This window comes from Galeopterus variegatus, unplaced genomic scaffold, assembly GCF_000696425.1.
Source record: "Galeopterus variegatus unplaced genomic scaffold, G_variegatus-3.0.2 Scaffold164, whole genome shotgun sequence".
NCBI lineage: Eukaryota > Metazoa > Chordata > Mammalia > Dermoptera > Cynocephalidae > Galeopterus > Galeopterus variegatus.
Genome location: NW_007726275.1, coordinates 269,487 through 287,162, shown reverse-complemented (window position 1 = coordinate 287,162; position 17,676 = coordinate 269,487). Strand labels below are relative to the sequence as shown.

General features: G+C 44.2%; 1 protein-coding gene across 1 annotated transcript in view; it reads right to left on the bottom strand.

Annotated features, from left to right (window-relative positions):
• Positions 1-17,676, bottom strand: part of CUX1 (cut-like homeobox 1) — a 347,657-nt gene that overhangs the window by 100,179 nt on the left and 229,802 nt on the right. Inside the window, exons 6-8 of the mRNA XM_008594606.1 lie at positions 14,859-14,982; positions 11,040-11,116; positions 9,463-9,529 (exon numbers count right to left, since the gene is read on the bottom strand). Of these exons, the coding sequence (XP_008592828.1) occupies positions 9,463-9,529; positions 11,040-11,116; positions 14,859-14,982 (268 nt within the window). The remainder of the gene's footprint in view (positions 1-9,462; positions 9,530-11,039; positions 11,117-14,858; positions 14,983-17,676) is intronic.

Here is a 17,676-nt window from a genome sequence, read left to right as displayed (position 1 = left end):
AATAGCTGCTGCTGGTCCAAAAGCCAAGGAATCGAATTTTAGGTGTGAAGCAAAATACTTGTACAGGGTCAGAAAATTCCAGAAATTCTACAAAATGCGCAAGTGCTTTTGGAGATAACACATAGGAAAAAAAGTCATCATTTTTTTCTTCCAAGTCTGATTTAGTACTCTCTAAGGTTTAAGGGACAGTAGGTTCTTTATTCAAGTCCATATCCTTGAAACCATAAAAGTAGCTGCTTCTCTATTTTTAAGGAAGTTAACCTAACCGGGATAATTACAGCAACCCATACTGGAAATTGATGACTCATCAAAAAGACAGGAAATAGAAAATTTTATATTCTTAAAGGTACAGCAGAAAGACTCCATTTCAGGACACTTAAGTTGGTCTTTTTAAATTCAATCAATCAGGGGAAGCAATCATAATTGCCTATTATCAAAATAGTTCAATGATTCTTAGGCTTAGTCAACTGGACTCTACCCAGAGGCCCAGTATCCTGAGTCTTACATGTGGAACTATAAAAAAATAAAGGAAAGATGGATCTGGTAGGGTCAATACAACAGGGACCTATGGGGTAGGAAAGATGCCTAAAGCCTTTCAGGAAAACTGCCATCACCTGGTCAGCCCTCCCACACAGGTAGTGCTGTTCTCTTACAATGGCTGCACTAGAAGGGACTTTAAAGGACACCACATAGTTTGCACAGAGTACTGGATCTGGAGCCCAAAGGACTAGCTCTGGGCCCTGCTGTGCTCCTGGGGCTGCTTCCTCATCAATGCAGTAAGCACAATAAAAGCTTCCTCAATGATTGCTGGAAAGAGCAAACCAGATTGATACGCGAGCAGGCATTGTGAAGTAGTCCAGAACAATCCGTGTGGAAGACATCTATCCTGTCCATGTTCACCAGCGTGCCAGCTGCATTCCCCACGCAGAGTCCTGTCTTCAGCTCCTGGTTTCCTCCCCTTTTCAAATTCTGTCTTACATACTCTACCAGGACATGGAGTTTCCTATCCCTGTGATGCAGGGCATAGGCTCCCCTAAATAATTTTGATAAAGCCCTAAGCCATGTTATGCTAAAGGAAATCTTCCTTTTTCAGAGCACATTGTGTTTTGTGATAAAACACTGGTTATATACATAATATAAAGAAAATACTCTAAAATTAACCCATGTAAAGTTCTTTGTAAATGTCTCTTTTGTAATGTACTATGTAAGTATGTATATATATATGAGAGGACTATAAAAAGTTCATGGAAAATGTGTATTATGAAAAAATTATGCATGGATTGAATTTTTTTTGCACCAGAATAAACTCATACTAACTTGGTATAACATGTCTGAACAGGATCTAGTTTGAAGCACTAAAAAGTATAAGACATCAGTTTGAAAAGAGCCCCTATCAGAGCAACATGAATTCTGCTAAAATTGAAGCAATAAAAAACCATCAAATTTATGATGAAGCTTGGGCGGAAGAACGGTGAAATCATCGATGCTTTACAAAAAGTTTATGGGGACAATGCTCCAAAGTAATCAACAGTTTACAAATGGACTAGTTTTAAGAAGGGGCGAGACAATGTTGAAGATGAAGCCAGCAGCGGCAGACCATCCACATCAATTTGAGAGGAAAAAAATTAGTCTTCTTAGTACCCTAATTGAAGAGGACCATCAATTAACAGCAGAAACAATAGCCAGCACCACAGACATCTCGACTGGTTCAGCTTACACAATTCTGACTGAAAAATTACAGTTCAGTAAACTTTACATTTGATGGGCGTCAAAACTGCTGCACCCAGATCAGCTGCAGACAAGAGCAGAGCTTTTAATGGAAATTTTAAACAAATAGGATCAAGATCTTGAAGCATTTCTTTGAAGAACTGTAACAGAAGATGACACATGGCTTTACCAGTACGATCCTGAAGACAAAGCACAATCAGAGCCATGGCTACCAAGAGGGGGAAGTGGTGTGGTCAAAGCAAAAGTGGACCAGTCAAGAGCAAAGGTCATGGCAACAGTTTTTTTGGGATTCTCAAAGCATTTTGCTTGCTGACTTGCTGGAGGGCCAAAGAAAGATAACATCTGCTTATTACGAGAGGGTTTTGAGAAGGTTAGCCAAAGCTTTTAGCAGAATAACACCTGGGAAAGCTTCACCAGAGTCCTTCTCCACCATGATAATGCTCCTGCCCATTCCTCTCATCAAACAAAGGCAATGTGGCAAGAGATCTGATGGGAAATCATTAGGCATCCACCCTACAGTCCTGATTTAACTCCTGACTTCTTTTTGTTTCCTAATATTAAAAAATCTTTAAAGAACACCCATTTTTCTTCAGTTACTAATGTGAAAGACAGCATTTACATGGTTAAATTCCCAGGACCTTTGGTTCTTCAGGGGTGGACTAAATGTCTGGTATAACTGCATACAAAAGTGCCTTGAACTTGATAGAGCTTGTGTAGAGGAAAAAAGTTTATATTTTTTATGTTTATCTTTTAATTCCACTTTCTATGAACTTTTTGAAGTCTCCTCGTACAATGTCGCTCTTTGCAAAAAGCATGTAGGCAAGGAACACAACATGGGTAACCTTCATAAATACGGATTTTACTGGCAGAAAAGGTTTGGGAGGTGCAAATTCTCCCAAGACTAACATTAACTATAAAAAATGCAGTATTTCAGTGCAATTCAATATTTTCTTTCACCAAGGATCAGAGCCTCAGCCTATGTGTTATGATGAACGCAAGAAACTGGCTGTATGTGTTGCAACTGAAGCTCCTTTTCCAACCCAGATTCGTGGGGACACAGCAAAGAGGTGGCTGTGGACTTCAGCAAAAATAGGAATTACTGCACTTTTGCCCAGAACACGGGTCACTTGGCTGGGAGGGCAACATTCCTCCTGGAGAGTGTGGCGGTGACCTAAACCAAAGTGCAAGTGAACAGCTGCGGAACACAGGCACGAAGTGAGGGGCGGCGTGGGCGTCCAGGCTCTCTCCGGCTGGCTGCTGCTGCAGAGTGCTGAAAGAAGCCTGTCCACCTCCAAGGCCACTCCAGGGAACCATCTAAATGTTAAAGTCCACACCACTTTGCTTTGCTAAACTCTCCAAGGTAAAGTCAATTAGGGTGCTAAGTCCCCATCTGTTGAAAGAAGTGGGAAGATCTGCATACAGGGTGACTATCTGAGAAGAGGGTACATTTATAACTTTGAAGAAAAAAAAAAAAGCAGAAATAATTCATTTATTTAACCCAGAAACGGTTATAATCCGAAACCCTGCAATCCTCTTACACAACAACTGTTTTGGCAAACCCCCCTATGTTTCAACAAATATTAAACTGTGCCTGCCATTTGTCTAAGGAATCTTGCATTAATAAACATGAAGAGGAACACTTTTACCTCCCACTCTCAATGACAGGACAAAACAAAGACCAGCTGTATTCATCAATGAGGCCTTGTTCTGCACATAAAGTCTAATTACATTTTGCTTCAAGCCTACACATGGAAAACTTTACTGCGCCGTCCCCGTCACAGTCGGCCTGCACTGTCCCAGCTGACGCACAGTGGTGAGCGAGCACAATAAACTGGGGGCTTGGAACAGCCTCGGTGCCTTCGTACTGCAGGCTTCTGTCCAAAACGAGGGTGAGGGATGGTCACCCCAGTGACATCTCCCAGTGACAGACAGGCAACGTGTGCCCTTCCAATCTCATGGGGAGGTGACGCCATCAAGGTTAGTCTTCTCCAAGGCCGCTAATTTCAGAAATGCACACCAAGCCCTGCAGTGGGCTTGCTGGGATAGCTTCTATCTGCCGACAGCTACCTGGGGCCCTCACCATGCGAGGTGCTGTACGCATGAATCTCATTATTCTTCGCAACCACCTGCCGAGTATTATGCCCATAGAACAGGTGAGAACAGTGAGGCATAAAGGTCATAGTTTGGCCAAAGTCATGCAAGTGAGTAGTGGAGCTGAGCAATCCACTTCTGGTCAGACCATCTCCAAAACCATTTTCCATTATGACTCTCCAATTAATTCCCTCCGTCCGTTTTCTGTTGACAAATATTTAAGAATCCCCTCTTTCACAGAGAGAGGAAAAATTGTTTTGAAATGTTTTAAAGACCACTTGTGAAAAGATTTGCCCCCAAGAGGCTTATGTTCGTATGTATTAATGAAAACATGTCTGCTCTAATAAAAACTATGTCGGCTGGACCTGCAGCAGATGGTAAAAGTGACGAACCTTTCCTGGAAAATAAAAGGGGAGAGGAATGCGGAGGGGTAGGGGAGCTTTGTATGGGATCTCCAAGACTGAGGCAACTGCTTTCAAATTTAAAAGAAAGTAGCAATGATCCAAGTATCCAAGGCTATTCTCTATATTTTTTGTGGATTACTTATTCTTGGAACTATTTGCAGTAACTGTTTAGCCCTGGGCTGCCTTTCGTTATTAGCATCCAGTCCATTTCTGATTTGGGAAATGCCCTGCCCCGCTGTGCCCACCTTGTCCATGCAGGTAAATCACTGGGAGCCTCCAGTGGGTCCTCCCACCTGACCTTGCATTTTCACGAGCCTCCTGCAACCCCTGATCTGAGCCCATCTTCCAATCCCAACTCCCACGTCACCATCTTCAGGAAGGCTTCCTTGACAACAACTCTCTCCCTTTGTTCCCACTGTGCCAGAGGCCTTCCATTCCCTTCTCCAGCTCCCCCTCCCCCTGGGAACTGGCCCCGGGGAGTCCTGGTGGCAGGAGGGAGGAGGGTAATCTAAGGGGCTGCTGGTGCTCCTCAGATCCTCTCCCCTCCGAAAGGCCACAGCTCCTCTCAAGGGGGTCTGCACTGTCTGGGTTCCAGTCACCTCTCCCTCCTCTGGCCTGTTCAGACCCAGGGTGGGCACAGCCTGCCAGCAGCAGCCTCTGTGGTTTCCCTGCTCCCTGCCCGCATGTCTGTAAACAGGCTGGATAGCAGACTCTCTTTTGATTATCCCAACGCGAGTGTGTGGAGACCAGTGCCTGTCCTAGCTGATGGCATGGTGCCCTGTCCCTTTGATCATAGCAGTGGCCTGTCCTCCACTGAGCCATAAAAGGCTCAGTATCTGTGCAGCCCAGCACAGGACAAGGCCTAGAGGAGGCCTCCATGAAAAACTGATTATCTTCAAGCCGTGCCCATCACTTACTCAGGTGGGTCTCTTTCTCTCCATACATACCACATCTGGTGGCCCCACTCACCTCCGAGGAAGACAAGAATGTTTCTTCCTATGAGCACAGGAGGGGACCCCACGACAGCTCATGGCCCTGACAGCAGTTAGTGGACAACAGCGACTGTCCTGAGCCAAGCCATTTTTACATGATAGGACAATCGACCCCCCTATTTTAAATTCTATGTTGTATTTACTGTAGTTTGATGAAACTGAGCAAGTAACATGTAGATTTTCATCTATTTGGATTTGGGCGGAAAAATCTTTTTGGTCTTAAAATACACTGACACAATGGGACATGTTAGTCTAGAAATGTTTCTCACAGAGTCTACTCCAATACACACACTTCTCGTAGGATGCCAGCAGGGTCAGAGTTCTGAGTGGGCCAGGAGTCAGGAGGACCAGCCTTTGGCATTCCCTGGATGACCTGGCTCAATTAGGTGACTATCCCAAGATTTAACATTCTTACCTGTAAAATAACAAAGGTGGCTGCCAGGGAATAGCCGGGAGCCAGTGCACCTATGAACAATAACTAGAAAAATACTTGAGACTACAAATCCTCCCCACCATCTTGAGGCACCTTGATGCCATCCTTCGGGGCAGGGTGAGGTGGCTGGGCTGTTCACTGCTAGCGGGTGGTCCTGGTTGAGAAAAGGGAGTCACCCATTAGCAGCAGCCTGGCCAGCAGAAGAGAGTGGGGACAGGAGGCAGACTGTCCCTTCCACCCTGGCTCTGTCTCCCCGTCACTAAATTCCCTACCCGGAGAAGACTTAAAACCTGAGTGGAGAATTTAAGTCTTTCTACATCACGTTCCTCCTCCATGAACTCTGATCTCTGTTGCTTCCTCAGCCTCAACCCCCAAAACAAACCAATTAAGCAAACACAAATGTTCTGCACAGCTTTTAAGTTGCCCAATAAAAAAACAAATTATGAATCTCAACCACGGACCAGTAATCAGCCATCACATGACAAATACAGTGCTTTGCTATCATTTCTCAATAGTTTTATGTTATCAGGCAGTTTCTTTTCCCCAAATGGGTGATGTCCACCGCTAACAGAAACTACCCAGGGTGCAGGGGGAGAGCCTGAGAGGGGACACCACTTCTGAAAGGTGGGCTTTTGTGACATTCTCGAGCAGCAGCTTTCAAAATGAGATCAAGATCTCTAGAAAGCACTACATTTTACAGTGTGCCCCATAACTATGTTTATATTCTCTAGATTTATACATATAATTTTCAATCCATCACAAAATAATATTTAACTTTACTATGAGCCACGTGCCACAGCATTTTCTATCCTATTAGTTTGCTTTCTATTCTATTTTGTTGCCCAACTAGCTGGTCGCCACTCACTAAACTGATTCCACAATCGTGATCTACAGTTTGAGAAACAGTGGCTTAGAGGAGACTGAAGGCTGGCTGCACCAAAGTTTTTTGTTTTCATTCTTTAATATTATTTTTAATGGACAAATCATAATTGTATACATTTATGGGGTACGATGTGATGTTGATATATGTATACAATATGGAATGGTTGAGTCTAGCTAATTAACATCTCTATCAACTTGCTTACCTATGATTTTTTTTTAAAAAGATGACCGGTAAGTGGATCTCAACCCTTGGCTTGGTGTTGTCAGCACCATGCTCAGCCATTGAGCCAACCGGCCATCCTGATATAGGATCCAAACCCAGGGCCATGGTGTTATCAGCATCACACTCTCCCAAGTGAGCCACGGGCCGGCCCTATCTATGATTTTTTATGGTGGGCCATTTGAAATTTCCTCTTAGTTATTTTAAAATATACACTTTTGTTGGTTATAGTCACCCTGCTGTACAAGAGATCTCAAAACTTATTCCTCCTGTTTATCTGAAATGTTGTATAACATCTCCCCATCCCCCAGCCCCTCCAGCCTCTGGTAACCACATTCTACTCTCTACTTTTATGAGTTCAACTTTTTTAGGTTCCACATATGAGAGATTCTGCAGTATTTGTGTTTTTGTGTCTGGCTTATTTCACTTAACATAATGTCCTACAGGCTCATTCACGTTGTTGATAATGACGGAATTTCCTTATTTTTAAACGCTGAATAGTATCTCATTGTGTATACCTACCACATTTTCTTTATCTACTCATCCACTGATGGACACTTAGGTTGATTCCATATCTTGGCTACTGTAAATAATGCTACAATGAACACGGGGATACAGATGCCCCTTTGACATATCGATTTCAATTCTTTTGGATATATATCCAGATAGGGGGTTACTAGATCATATGATAGTTCTATTTTTAGTTTTTGAGGAATCTCCATACCATTTTCCATATTGGCTGTACTAATTCACATTCCCATCAACAATGTAAGATTGTTCCCTTTTCTCCGCATGCTCGTCAACACTTGTCACAAAAGTTCTTTTTAAAGTGCACAGTATAGCAAACTGGTTAATTATAGACATGCAAAATGACAGATACATAAGATGTGTCTATGCCTTTTAAAAAGAGGTGTGGTTTAATAAAAATAAGATAAACTAATGAAAATTAGTGGTCAAATATATCACCACCGAAGTCACTAGGAATTATGTCAACCGGTAAAATGACATGGATAAGAATGAATGGGTGAAGGTATTAGCACGTCACCTACCCATCAAAGTCTTTTAGGGAAAGAAATGCTACAAAGGACAGAGGGATTTAAAACAAATACCAAATGTGACGCATCAGATTGAAATATTACAATTTTTAAGTCAGATTTCCTGAGAAAAACAACCTACTTAGTGCCCAAGCAGAAATAGTTGAAAACAAAGATGACACACGGCAGAAGAGGGGACGCAGACGCGAGCACCGTGGTGCGTCAAGGTGTGGCAGTTGGTGTGGTTTCTGCTGTGGTTACATCTTGGGGTGGGGGGTGGAGAGCTTTTAGGCTGTGGGTTCCGGGTGGAGGAGGGGGCCGCACATCTGCCATCCCATCCACAGACCCAGCAGTGTCTTCAGACTGTGATGCCCCCAGGTGGAGGGAATTAATACTAGAGCTACCGCTTTTCAAAGTGAAATTTTCAATAATTACCATACCTTAGAACTGGCTCATTCTGTACACATGTAGTCACATTTCAGCAACTGGGAGAAGTGGGTTAAGTGATCTGGCGGTGTCCACCAGGATTAGATATGGCAATAAGTCAGCCAGAGACTGACATTTTAGCCTTTGTGCACAAATTTTGTGCTTATGATCCAAATGGATTCTGACCACCAGGGCTAGGTAGCTAAGCTCTCAAGGCCTTAGGCTACTACACAACCCAGAGCAAAGTGTTAAGAGCCACTCCACACAGTGTCCTGAGAGCAGGGGACCCAGTAGCAACCTTAAAGCCTAAGGGCAAGTGTGAGGGGGCAGAGGGATGATGAATACCAGCTCCCCACACACAACAGGAGCTTGGGAGGAGGGGGTGCTGCTCAGAGGCACCCTCTTCTCACCAGTGCCCACCAAGGTGGTATGTTAGTACAGCAGGGGACTTTTATTGCTGGACTAGGGCAATCTGAGAGACACTGCTGCTGGTGGGCACATGGGTTTTCTGTGGGAGACGGGAAGAACCTTCAGAACAGGAAAAAGTGGTTCACACTCTAGCCTGGTACACAGAGGAGGCCATGGCTAGGAGCAATCTCTACGGCTGCTTCACCGTCCCATGACTTATGGCCGTGCTATTTCTTTCTCTCAGGTGTTCTGCATGGGGGGTGGGGGTGGGGCTGGTAAAAAGAGTACATGTGGTGGATCATTCTCATTTTCTTCTGACAAGAGCCAGGTGGGAAGTGCACCTCGGGTGACTGCCTGCTCAAATGTGTCTGTCTCTGCATAGGTACGCCCAGCATTGTAAGGTGTGACAAGAACCAGTACACCTGTGTGGAAATGTGCGCCTTCTGACCCAGGCCTTCCTAAGGGGCTCTGGAAGAAACAAAGGACTCTGGCACAAGTAAAAGTGATGGGATATACCTCCACCAAGCTCCACAAGAAAATGTCCCACGTGTCCCATCTTTTATAAGCTGACTCTTTTCCAAACTTTCTTAGAAAAAGGCATGGCATTGCCTAGACTTCCCAAGAATGAAGGAAAGAAGTTGCAACTGGAAGGACTGTTCAGCGAGCACTTGCCTTGGGTAGTGACCTGATGCAAGTAGCTCATCACACGGGTCCACGCAGCAGCAAAGAGGCCAAGCACCTTCTAAAACCTGCCCCACTTTGCAAAGCTGGTCTTAATGGACTAGCAAAATCAGGTGAGAGCTGACCGAATGCATGCAGATGGAGGAGCCAAGCAGGGACTTACTTTGCAGTAGTTTCTTCATCATATTTGGTTTTCAGGTCGAATAATTCTGTTCGAGTTTTTTCCAGGGCTGAAAAGCAGAGGACATAGAACTGTGATATAAGATACTAATTGTTTAAATTAAATTTAAAAAGGAAAAGTATACAAGTAATGTATTCGCATTCAAAAGAGGCAAAAGGGCCTTGGCTCACTTGGGAGAGTGCGGTGCTGACAAAACCAAGTCAAGGGTTAAGATCCCCTTACTGGTCATCTTTTTTTAAAAAACAAACAAACAAACAAAAAAACCCCAAAAGAGGCAAAGATGACAAAATTACAAAAAATGGAACAGAAAACCCCCAAGCCCCCTTTCATCTCTACCTCATCTCTCCCAAGCACCTCCTAAGAGAGGACCACTGTTAACAGTTTGGTGTATAGATTTCATGTTTTTAAATAGATTTTATAATTAAAAAAAATATTTCCATGCATAATTGCATATATATATATTTTTCTCCGCCTATAAATGGTATGATATTTTTAAAGACTCATCCTTTTTCCCTGGCAGTCTGGCATAGCAATCTCTCTTGTCAGTATATAGGCAATAAAGTAACAATTAGCTCTAGTAACAGGATATCTAGAAATGAAGCTCTGGGGTAAAGAGCTTAGACCGTTCAAATTTTACAAACACCATCCACCCAGTTGGTCTACTGAGAGGCAATTTACATTCCCATCCATACCACGAGTGACTACTTTCCTATACCTTCACCGACACTGGATATTATCAATTAAAAAAATTTTGTTTTCAGTCTGATAGGATAGGCAAAACAATCTTTCACTAATTTAATTTGCACTTCCCTGACTGTTAAAAAATAGCTGGCATTTTCTCAAATGCATATCGGCCATTTGCATTTTTTCTATGATTCCTGTTCAAATCCTTTGCCCATTGTTCTACTGGACTGTTTCAATATTTCTATGGATTTGTAGGCAGTCTCTACATTTTTTGGATATTATTCATTTGTCTGTTAAATTTGTTGTGATTATTTTCTCCCACTCTGTTATTTCTGTTTTAACTTGGATTATAATGTTATAACGTCTTCAAATGTTTTTTCCACACTTAAATATACAGTGCTGCTTCCCTTTCAGGAAGAAAAGAGAAGTTCAAAGAAACTATAAAAACTTTAGCATAACCTTTTTTGGTATCTTTTAAATTTTAAAGGTCTGCTATTACTGTTCTCCTTAACTTCACTCAGGGTAGAAATAAGTTCTTTTTCCTATTATTGTTCTGAATGAACTGTCAGTCCTGACAGTTGGGTGATTTAGATGTGTTTGTTGGAAAAAGAGCAGGAAGAAAGGGTGGCTTGTGGAAGGGATGACAATGGAATTCAGGTCCTCCCACCTCCACGTTCACAACTCAATGTCGGTGACTAATGGGGGAAGCAGCTCATGGGGCTCTCTGAGGCATCTTGGGCGTGGACTTGCTTCAGCTCCCACAGGCTCCCCAGGAGCGAAAGGTGTCAAAGGGGACCTGGCCAGGTCAGGAGACTGACCAGTCTCCCACTTTGGCATTCCCTGTGTCAACTCCACCAGGAAGGAGAGTGTCAAACCTGTTTGCAGAGTTTGAACCTTATGTTCGGCCTCCTGCAGCTTCGAGGTGGTAGACATCTGGGTCTCTTGCAGCTTTCTGAAAAGATAGAGAAATGCAGCCATGTTGGTCACCTTGTTTACCAACTAAAACACACTGTGTGCCTCTGAGCTGGAAGGCACAGCTAGCTGGCAGCAAGCTCACGGTTGGTTGTGGCTCCCGATGCCACATGGACAGTGGGGCCTGCTCCCGGATCTTCCACACCCCAACACTGTAACCACACATTATGTAATGTGAAGTCTGCACCCCATACGACATGACATGTGGTAATTGGTGTAGAAGGTTAGCCTAAATGTAACTTGTTCTTGAAATGGCAGATATTAAAGAGGAAAAAAATATTATCATCATGCACTCATTGTTTCCTGAAGTTAGCACAAGAAGAACGATACATTTCCATTTTGCTGACACAATGAAGGAATCTGCTGGAAGAAAGGATGTATTAAATGGACGTGACAGCTGCTCCAGCTCCGTTACAATGGAATGCAGATGCAGCTGCAATACCTAATGGGGAAATGCGGGTTGTTTCAAACTGCATTCCACATATTTACATTTCCCATGATCTCTAAATGAATTCCCCGGTCAATAAATAGCATTCCCTCTTCCTAATCTGCAGAAAATCTCTAAAAATAAGCTTATTATTTTTACATCATAAGAATATAACACATGCTCTTATAATAATAAAACTGAGAATACAGAAGAGTAGAAATGATGCAGTTAAAAAGAACCACCCGAATGTCCATTACCTATAGAAAAGCACTGCTAATACTTTCATGTATTTCAACAATAAAACTAATAGATGCTCAGAATTTTTAAAAAATCAAATATTACAAAAACATGGATAGTATGTCCTTTCTCTTCCTTGCCTCCATTTCCACTGCTCAGAGAGAGTTCTTTTGTATCTTTCTAAAATGTTTCTGCATGTACAGAAATGTAATATGTAACATACTATAGTTAAATATAAACTAACATGTAACATACCACCATGTAATATAAACTAATATGTAATATACTATGGTGAATCACAAACTCCCTGCCCCTTTCTTTTAATACTAAGGGGATCACAGCACACGCTACTCTTCAGCTTTTCCACTTACCTCCATATTTTGGAAACGTTCTACTCTAACATCTACATAGCTCTTCCTCATTCCTATTAAATAGTCAAACTTAACCAAGCCTTTATTGACACTTAGATTATTTATTGTTTCTTTCCTAAACATTTCCTCAATGATCATTATTTAGATATTGTTATATAATTTTGAGAGTGAATCTGTTGGATAACATTGTAATGGAGGAATGACAATGGTCCAAAGGTGTGAGCAATTCTTTTGTTTTGATCGATATTGAAGAACTTCCCAATAAAAATCTCACCAATTTAAACTCCTTCCAACAATATGTAAGGGTATGTTTGTGCAGCCTACCAACACTAGATAAAATCAAACTTAATTTTTTACTGCGCAGTAAAGCTAAGCATTTCTCTTTGTACTTGCTTATCTCCTCTGTCCATTTTTTTTATAGAGTTGATTTTTTTTTTCCTTTTTGTCTTTTTTACTGACCGGTAACGGGATCGCAACCCTCGGTGTCGCGCCCGCACTGCACTCAGCCAGTGAGCGGGAACCGGTCTCCACGTGGGATCCGAACCCTCGGCGAGAGCGCTGCCGCGCTCCCAAGCGGCGCACTTCTCCAGTGCGCCACCGGGCCGGCCCTAGAGTTGATTTTTTTTTCTTATTAATTTGTAAGAGCTCTTTGTATATAAAGAAAATTAGCCCTTTGTGGTACAAATATTTCATATTAGTTGGTTGATGCTTTTAAAACTTTTTTGTTGTTTTAAAAATCTGCTTTAAATTTTAGATAGTCATATTTACTTAACTTTTCTTGTATACTCAGATTTCACCACGCCAAAATTATTAAAAACAAAGTGCCCAGGTTTTCTTCCAGTAAATATGTGATTTAATTACTAATATTTAAATCCCAGATCCATCTTGATATTTTTGTGTAAAGAATGAGGTAAAGATCTCACTTTATCCCTTCCCCCTAACAGTCAGTCACTCATTTCTTTTAGTATAATTAATCCTTTTACCTAATTTGAAAAGTCAACTTAATAATAATCAATTCCCACGAGTTAAACATCCACACTTTTGTAATGTATGAGTTTGCTGTAGACAGATGTAATCACGCTGTATATAATTTTGTATCATGCATTTCTGACTTCATATTATGCTGGAGACACTTCTCATGTTATTCAGAATTCTGTAACTGTTATCTTAATGGCTGCAGAATGTTCTAGTTAGGGATGGCCCATCTTGTACTCATCCATTTCTCCTTGACAGGGCATTTAAACAGCTTGCATTTCCCCTCTATTATCAACAACACAGTGGGAAATCTCTTTGGTCATAAAGTGCTTTTGTAAGAGGCATTTATGAATATTCAGGGCCAGTTCCACATCAGCTGGGGCAAGGGTCTGCCCATCTTTCAGGGCCCTGGCTCTGTGTTGCTCACTTCTTTCTTGGGGGAGTTGGGCTTGGCTCTGAGGGAGTGAGGACCTTTGGAGGCCATGTCTTAGCAGGAAGGAACACGAGGGCTGCACAGAAGGGTGGGTGCCAGGCTGGAGTCACACAGTCCTAACCTCTGGCCCCATTAGCTGCAAAAACCTGCACAGGTACCTAACCTGTGGCATGGTTTCTCCCTCTGTAAAATGAGATGTTCTGTGCTGCAGACCCATCTTTGACACCCAGTGAGAGAATATACTGAGAGTGCCTGGCAAGCATCTGAAGCAGAGTGGGCACTAGTGAGTGGGAGCTGGCCCTTTTCCTCTTTTTAAATGAACCCAGCTTCATAGCACACCCAAGAGGCCTTCGTGAGACACGCGGCATCTTTGTGGAGCCTGCGCTGGAGAAGTCTGAGGCATACAAAGTCAATGTGAAACAGCACAACAAAACCCCACACCACCCAGGATCAAGCCTGGCCCCTTACTGCAACCACAAATTTAGAGCCTCCTGCTAATGGCAACACACATTTCTTCAGGCTAGGATTAAAATTTAGTATCTTAATTTAACCAAAGAATTCAAAAAAAATCCAACTAACACAGTTGGAGTTGGTAAGCTGAATGATCCTTACAGTTTTTTTATAAGAAATCTAACTTTCATTAAATCGTCCCACTAGGGAAATACCAACTCATTATTTGTGGGAAAAGTTTTGGGTAAACTAAGCCATTAGAAATGTAAAGCTCACATCAGTTAGATGGTCCGTTAACATATTTTACTGATACCAACCCCCTAACATATGAAGCACTCCACAGGAACGAAAAGCAGCAAAACCAAACAGAAAAACTAAGGGTATGTGTGAGTGTGTGACGTTAAATATCAAAATTCATTTAAGAAGGCCAGAGGAGCTCAGCGTGCGCCCAGGGCTTCCCCCAGAGGACACACACTGGGAGATGGTCTTTCCTCTCTTGTCCTAGCTCAGGTACAGCTGCCAAGTGCCAACTTCTTATGTTAACGACACCTACCTGTGCTCAACCTCTGGACCCGTAGGGCTCCGACAGACATCCTCTGGCCTGACACGGGCCATTGATAAGGAAGGATTACACACTTCCCTCAAAGTCATCTCACAAATGAAGAATAAAGGAACACCTTCATTTTCAAACAAAATTTCGCTAGAGCCCTTAGGATTTCTGTTTACAACCTGACTTTATTTTACAGATAGCTTTTCTAAAATACCTTACAATGTGAAGTTCACAGGTAAAACACCTTGTCAGTGTGTGTGCACCTGAACACATGCTCACCTCTCCTTTTCTGCAAAGTCATTTTGTAACTTTTGTTCCTTTTCAAGAGCGATAGTCTCTGCTTGGTTCTTCAGAGTCTGTTCATATTCTCGGATTTTCTCTTTAAGTGCTTTTATCGTAACCTCTGCAGAATGAAAGAAAAAAAACTATGGTAAGAGAAGCCCAATTCCATGTGGCTATACACACGAGGCTATCGTAACTTAGCAGGATTGGTGTGTTTTAAATTTTAGCTCTTCAACTCTGACACAAAATCAATGGTTACGAGTCCCTTCAGAGACCTTCTACTCCCTAAATGTTAAATTGAACTTTAAACGTTTAGGTTGAGGAGGATCAATGGATTTTGCTGGGAAGAAGAGCTATGGTTTCTCTAGAACTTAAAAAAAAAAAAAAGAGGGAGGGAAAAAAATCAATGGTAAAATATAATATCATCTTATTGATGAGTCTTAAATTAGTCCTCTACTGAGAGAAGATTAATGAAGTTTTAGTGTGGGTTTTAAGTACTTTCTTGCAAAGGAAACAGTTCATAATTGTGTGCACATTTGGGAAGAAGCAGTCATGGCAGGGTCAGGTACATAGACCGCCCTGGGCATGGGCTGCAGCTCTGCAGTGTCACAAATGATGGGAAATGTGAGGTGCTAAGTGGATGGACTGCACGGGAAGGGGCCCACCCTGGAGCTTGGTTGCTGGGAGCACCCTCCCCCCAGGCCAGAGACCCTGGATAATGTGCACTGTGTGTACAGAGCAGATGGCGCAGGGCCTGGGGACAGCTGCTTGGGTGACTGGCGTGTGGCCTGGAAGTGCCTTGGAGTACAGCATGACAGGCAGGGGCGTGGACGGCAGCACTGGCCCAGGAAAGAGGCCCACAGTGCTCAGCACTTCAAGGCGAAGGGCCCCTGGGGAGGCAGGGCTGTCCCTGGAAAGCCCAGTCCCAGACTGCTCTTGGGAGTGCTCCCCCCCTGCCCCCCACTGCATGTTCAGCTGCCCAAACTGGGAACATCAAAGCAGACTTGATGAATGCAGCAGGGTTCTAACTCAGGCCCGTGGGTGGCTCCCGGCAGGATTGCTCTACCCCTGACCTCCTACAGACACCCCTACGCCACTCTGAGAGCCAGACGATCCATGGCAGGAGGACTGTGGCCCCAGCCCTGAGGAGAGTGGAGCTCTTGGGGGAGTTAGCTGCTACTGCGGGCCCATCTCTTACTAGGCAATGCTGGGTTTCTTTGTGTTCCCAGCCCCTGGCGCAGGCTGGTGCTCAGGAAAGGGCTGTGGCCCGAGTGAATGAAGAGGCCAGGGCTGGGCAGGCCAGGGCGCGGCCCAGACAGGGCTTGTGGCAACACCGCCCGCCAGGCGTACGTGCTGGTCAAGACAGGATTACATGGACTGGGAATCTAGTACCCACGTGGCTCAGTAGACACAGGCTACAGGGTCTCTCGTTCAGAGAAAAGACCGGCCCCAGAGGGCTCTCCTTAGAGAGATGGAATAGAAACTGACGACCCTGTCGGGGCATCTGCAAGAAGGATGGGTGCCTTCCTACCTTCTGGGGTGGTGGTTTGGGCCTGGAGGGAGTGCTTTGTGATAAAATGATCAGTGATATATGACTCTCACTCCATACCCACAGGGCCAAGTTAGGCAGAGAGCAGGATACTTCCAAAGTGGATCCTTGACAGGTCAAGCAGCTGCGTTGTTCTTCCAAGTTAACGGTCTATGTGACTGCATAAACAGACAGCTTTTTTGCCTTCAATGATTGGTTGGAAATATCTGTGTGGCACCTGTAACCGAAGACTCGTTCCAACAGGGCTTCCAGGTGTGATATATCTGTGCTTCTTCCAGGGAGTACGGGGTACTCCAGTGTGCTCCCGCTCTGTGCCTGACGAGGTCTCTTTGCCCCGCACACCCAGGACAGGTTGCTCACTGACTGGCTGAGCCCAAGCCAGGGGCCGACTCAGCCTGGAGTCTCTGGCCCTACTCTGGCACCCAGGCCTGCATCCAGGACATTCACTGGGTGTCTGCAGGTCCCCTAGACACGTGCAGGTAAGCAGGGGGCCCCACGTGCTAGGTGCTAATCAGCTGTGCCTGAGGCTCAATTTACTCATCTTTAATGGAGGGGGGTGGGTGTAGCACACGATAGAAATCCCTCTCCTGCTCTAACTTTTTGACCATCTATACTACGACTGTGATGATTAAAACAAGTGATGTGTACCCCCCACCATCCAAATTATGATCATTCTTTTTTTTTTTTCTTTTTTGTCTTTTTTCGTGACTGGTAACGGGATCACAACCCTCAGTGTCGCGCCCGTACCGCGACCGGCAACGGAATCGCAACCCTCGGTGTCGCACCCACACTGCGCTCAACCAGTGAGCGGACCGGTCTCTATATGGGATCTGAACCTTCGGCGGGAGCACCGCCACGCTCCCAAGCACCACACTCTACTGAGTGCGCCACCGGGCCGGCCCAAATTATGATCATTCTTTTTTTTTTTTCTTTTTTGTCTTTTTTCGTGACTGGTAACGGGATCACAACCCTCAGTGTCGCGCCCGTACCGCGACCGGCAACGGAATCGCAACCCTCGGTGTCGCACCCACACTGCGCTCAACCAGTGAGCGGACCGGTCTCTATATGGGATCTGAACCTTCGGCGGGAGCACCGCCACGCTCCCAAGCACCACACTCTACTGAGTGCGCCACCGGGCCGGCCCAAATTATGATCATTCTTTTTTTTTTTTCTTTTTTGTCGTTTTTCGTGACTGGTAACGGGATCACAACCCTCAGTGTCGCGCCCGTACCGCGACCGGCAACGGGATCGCAACCCTCGGTGTCG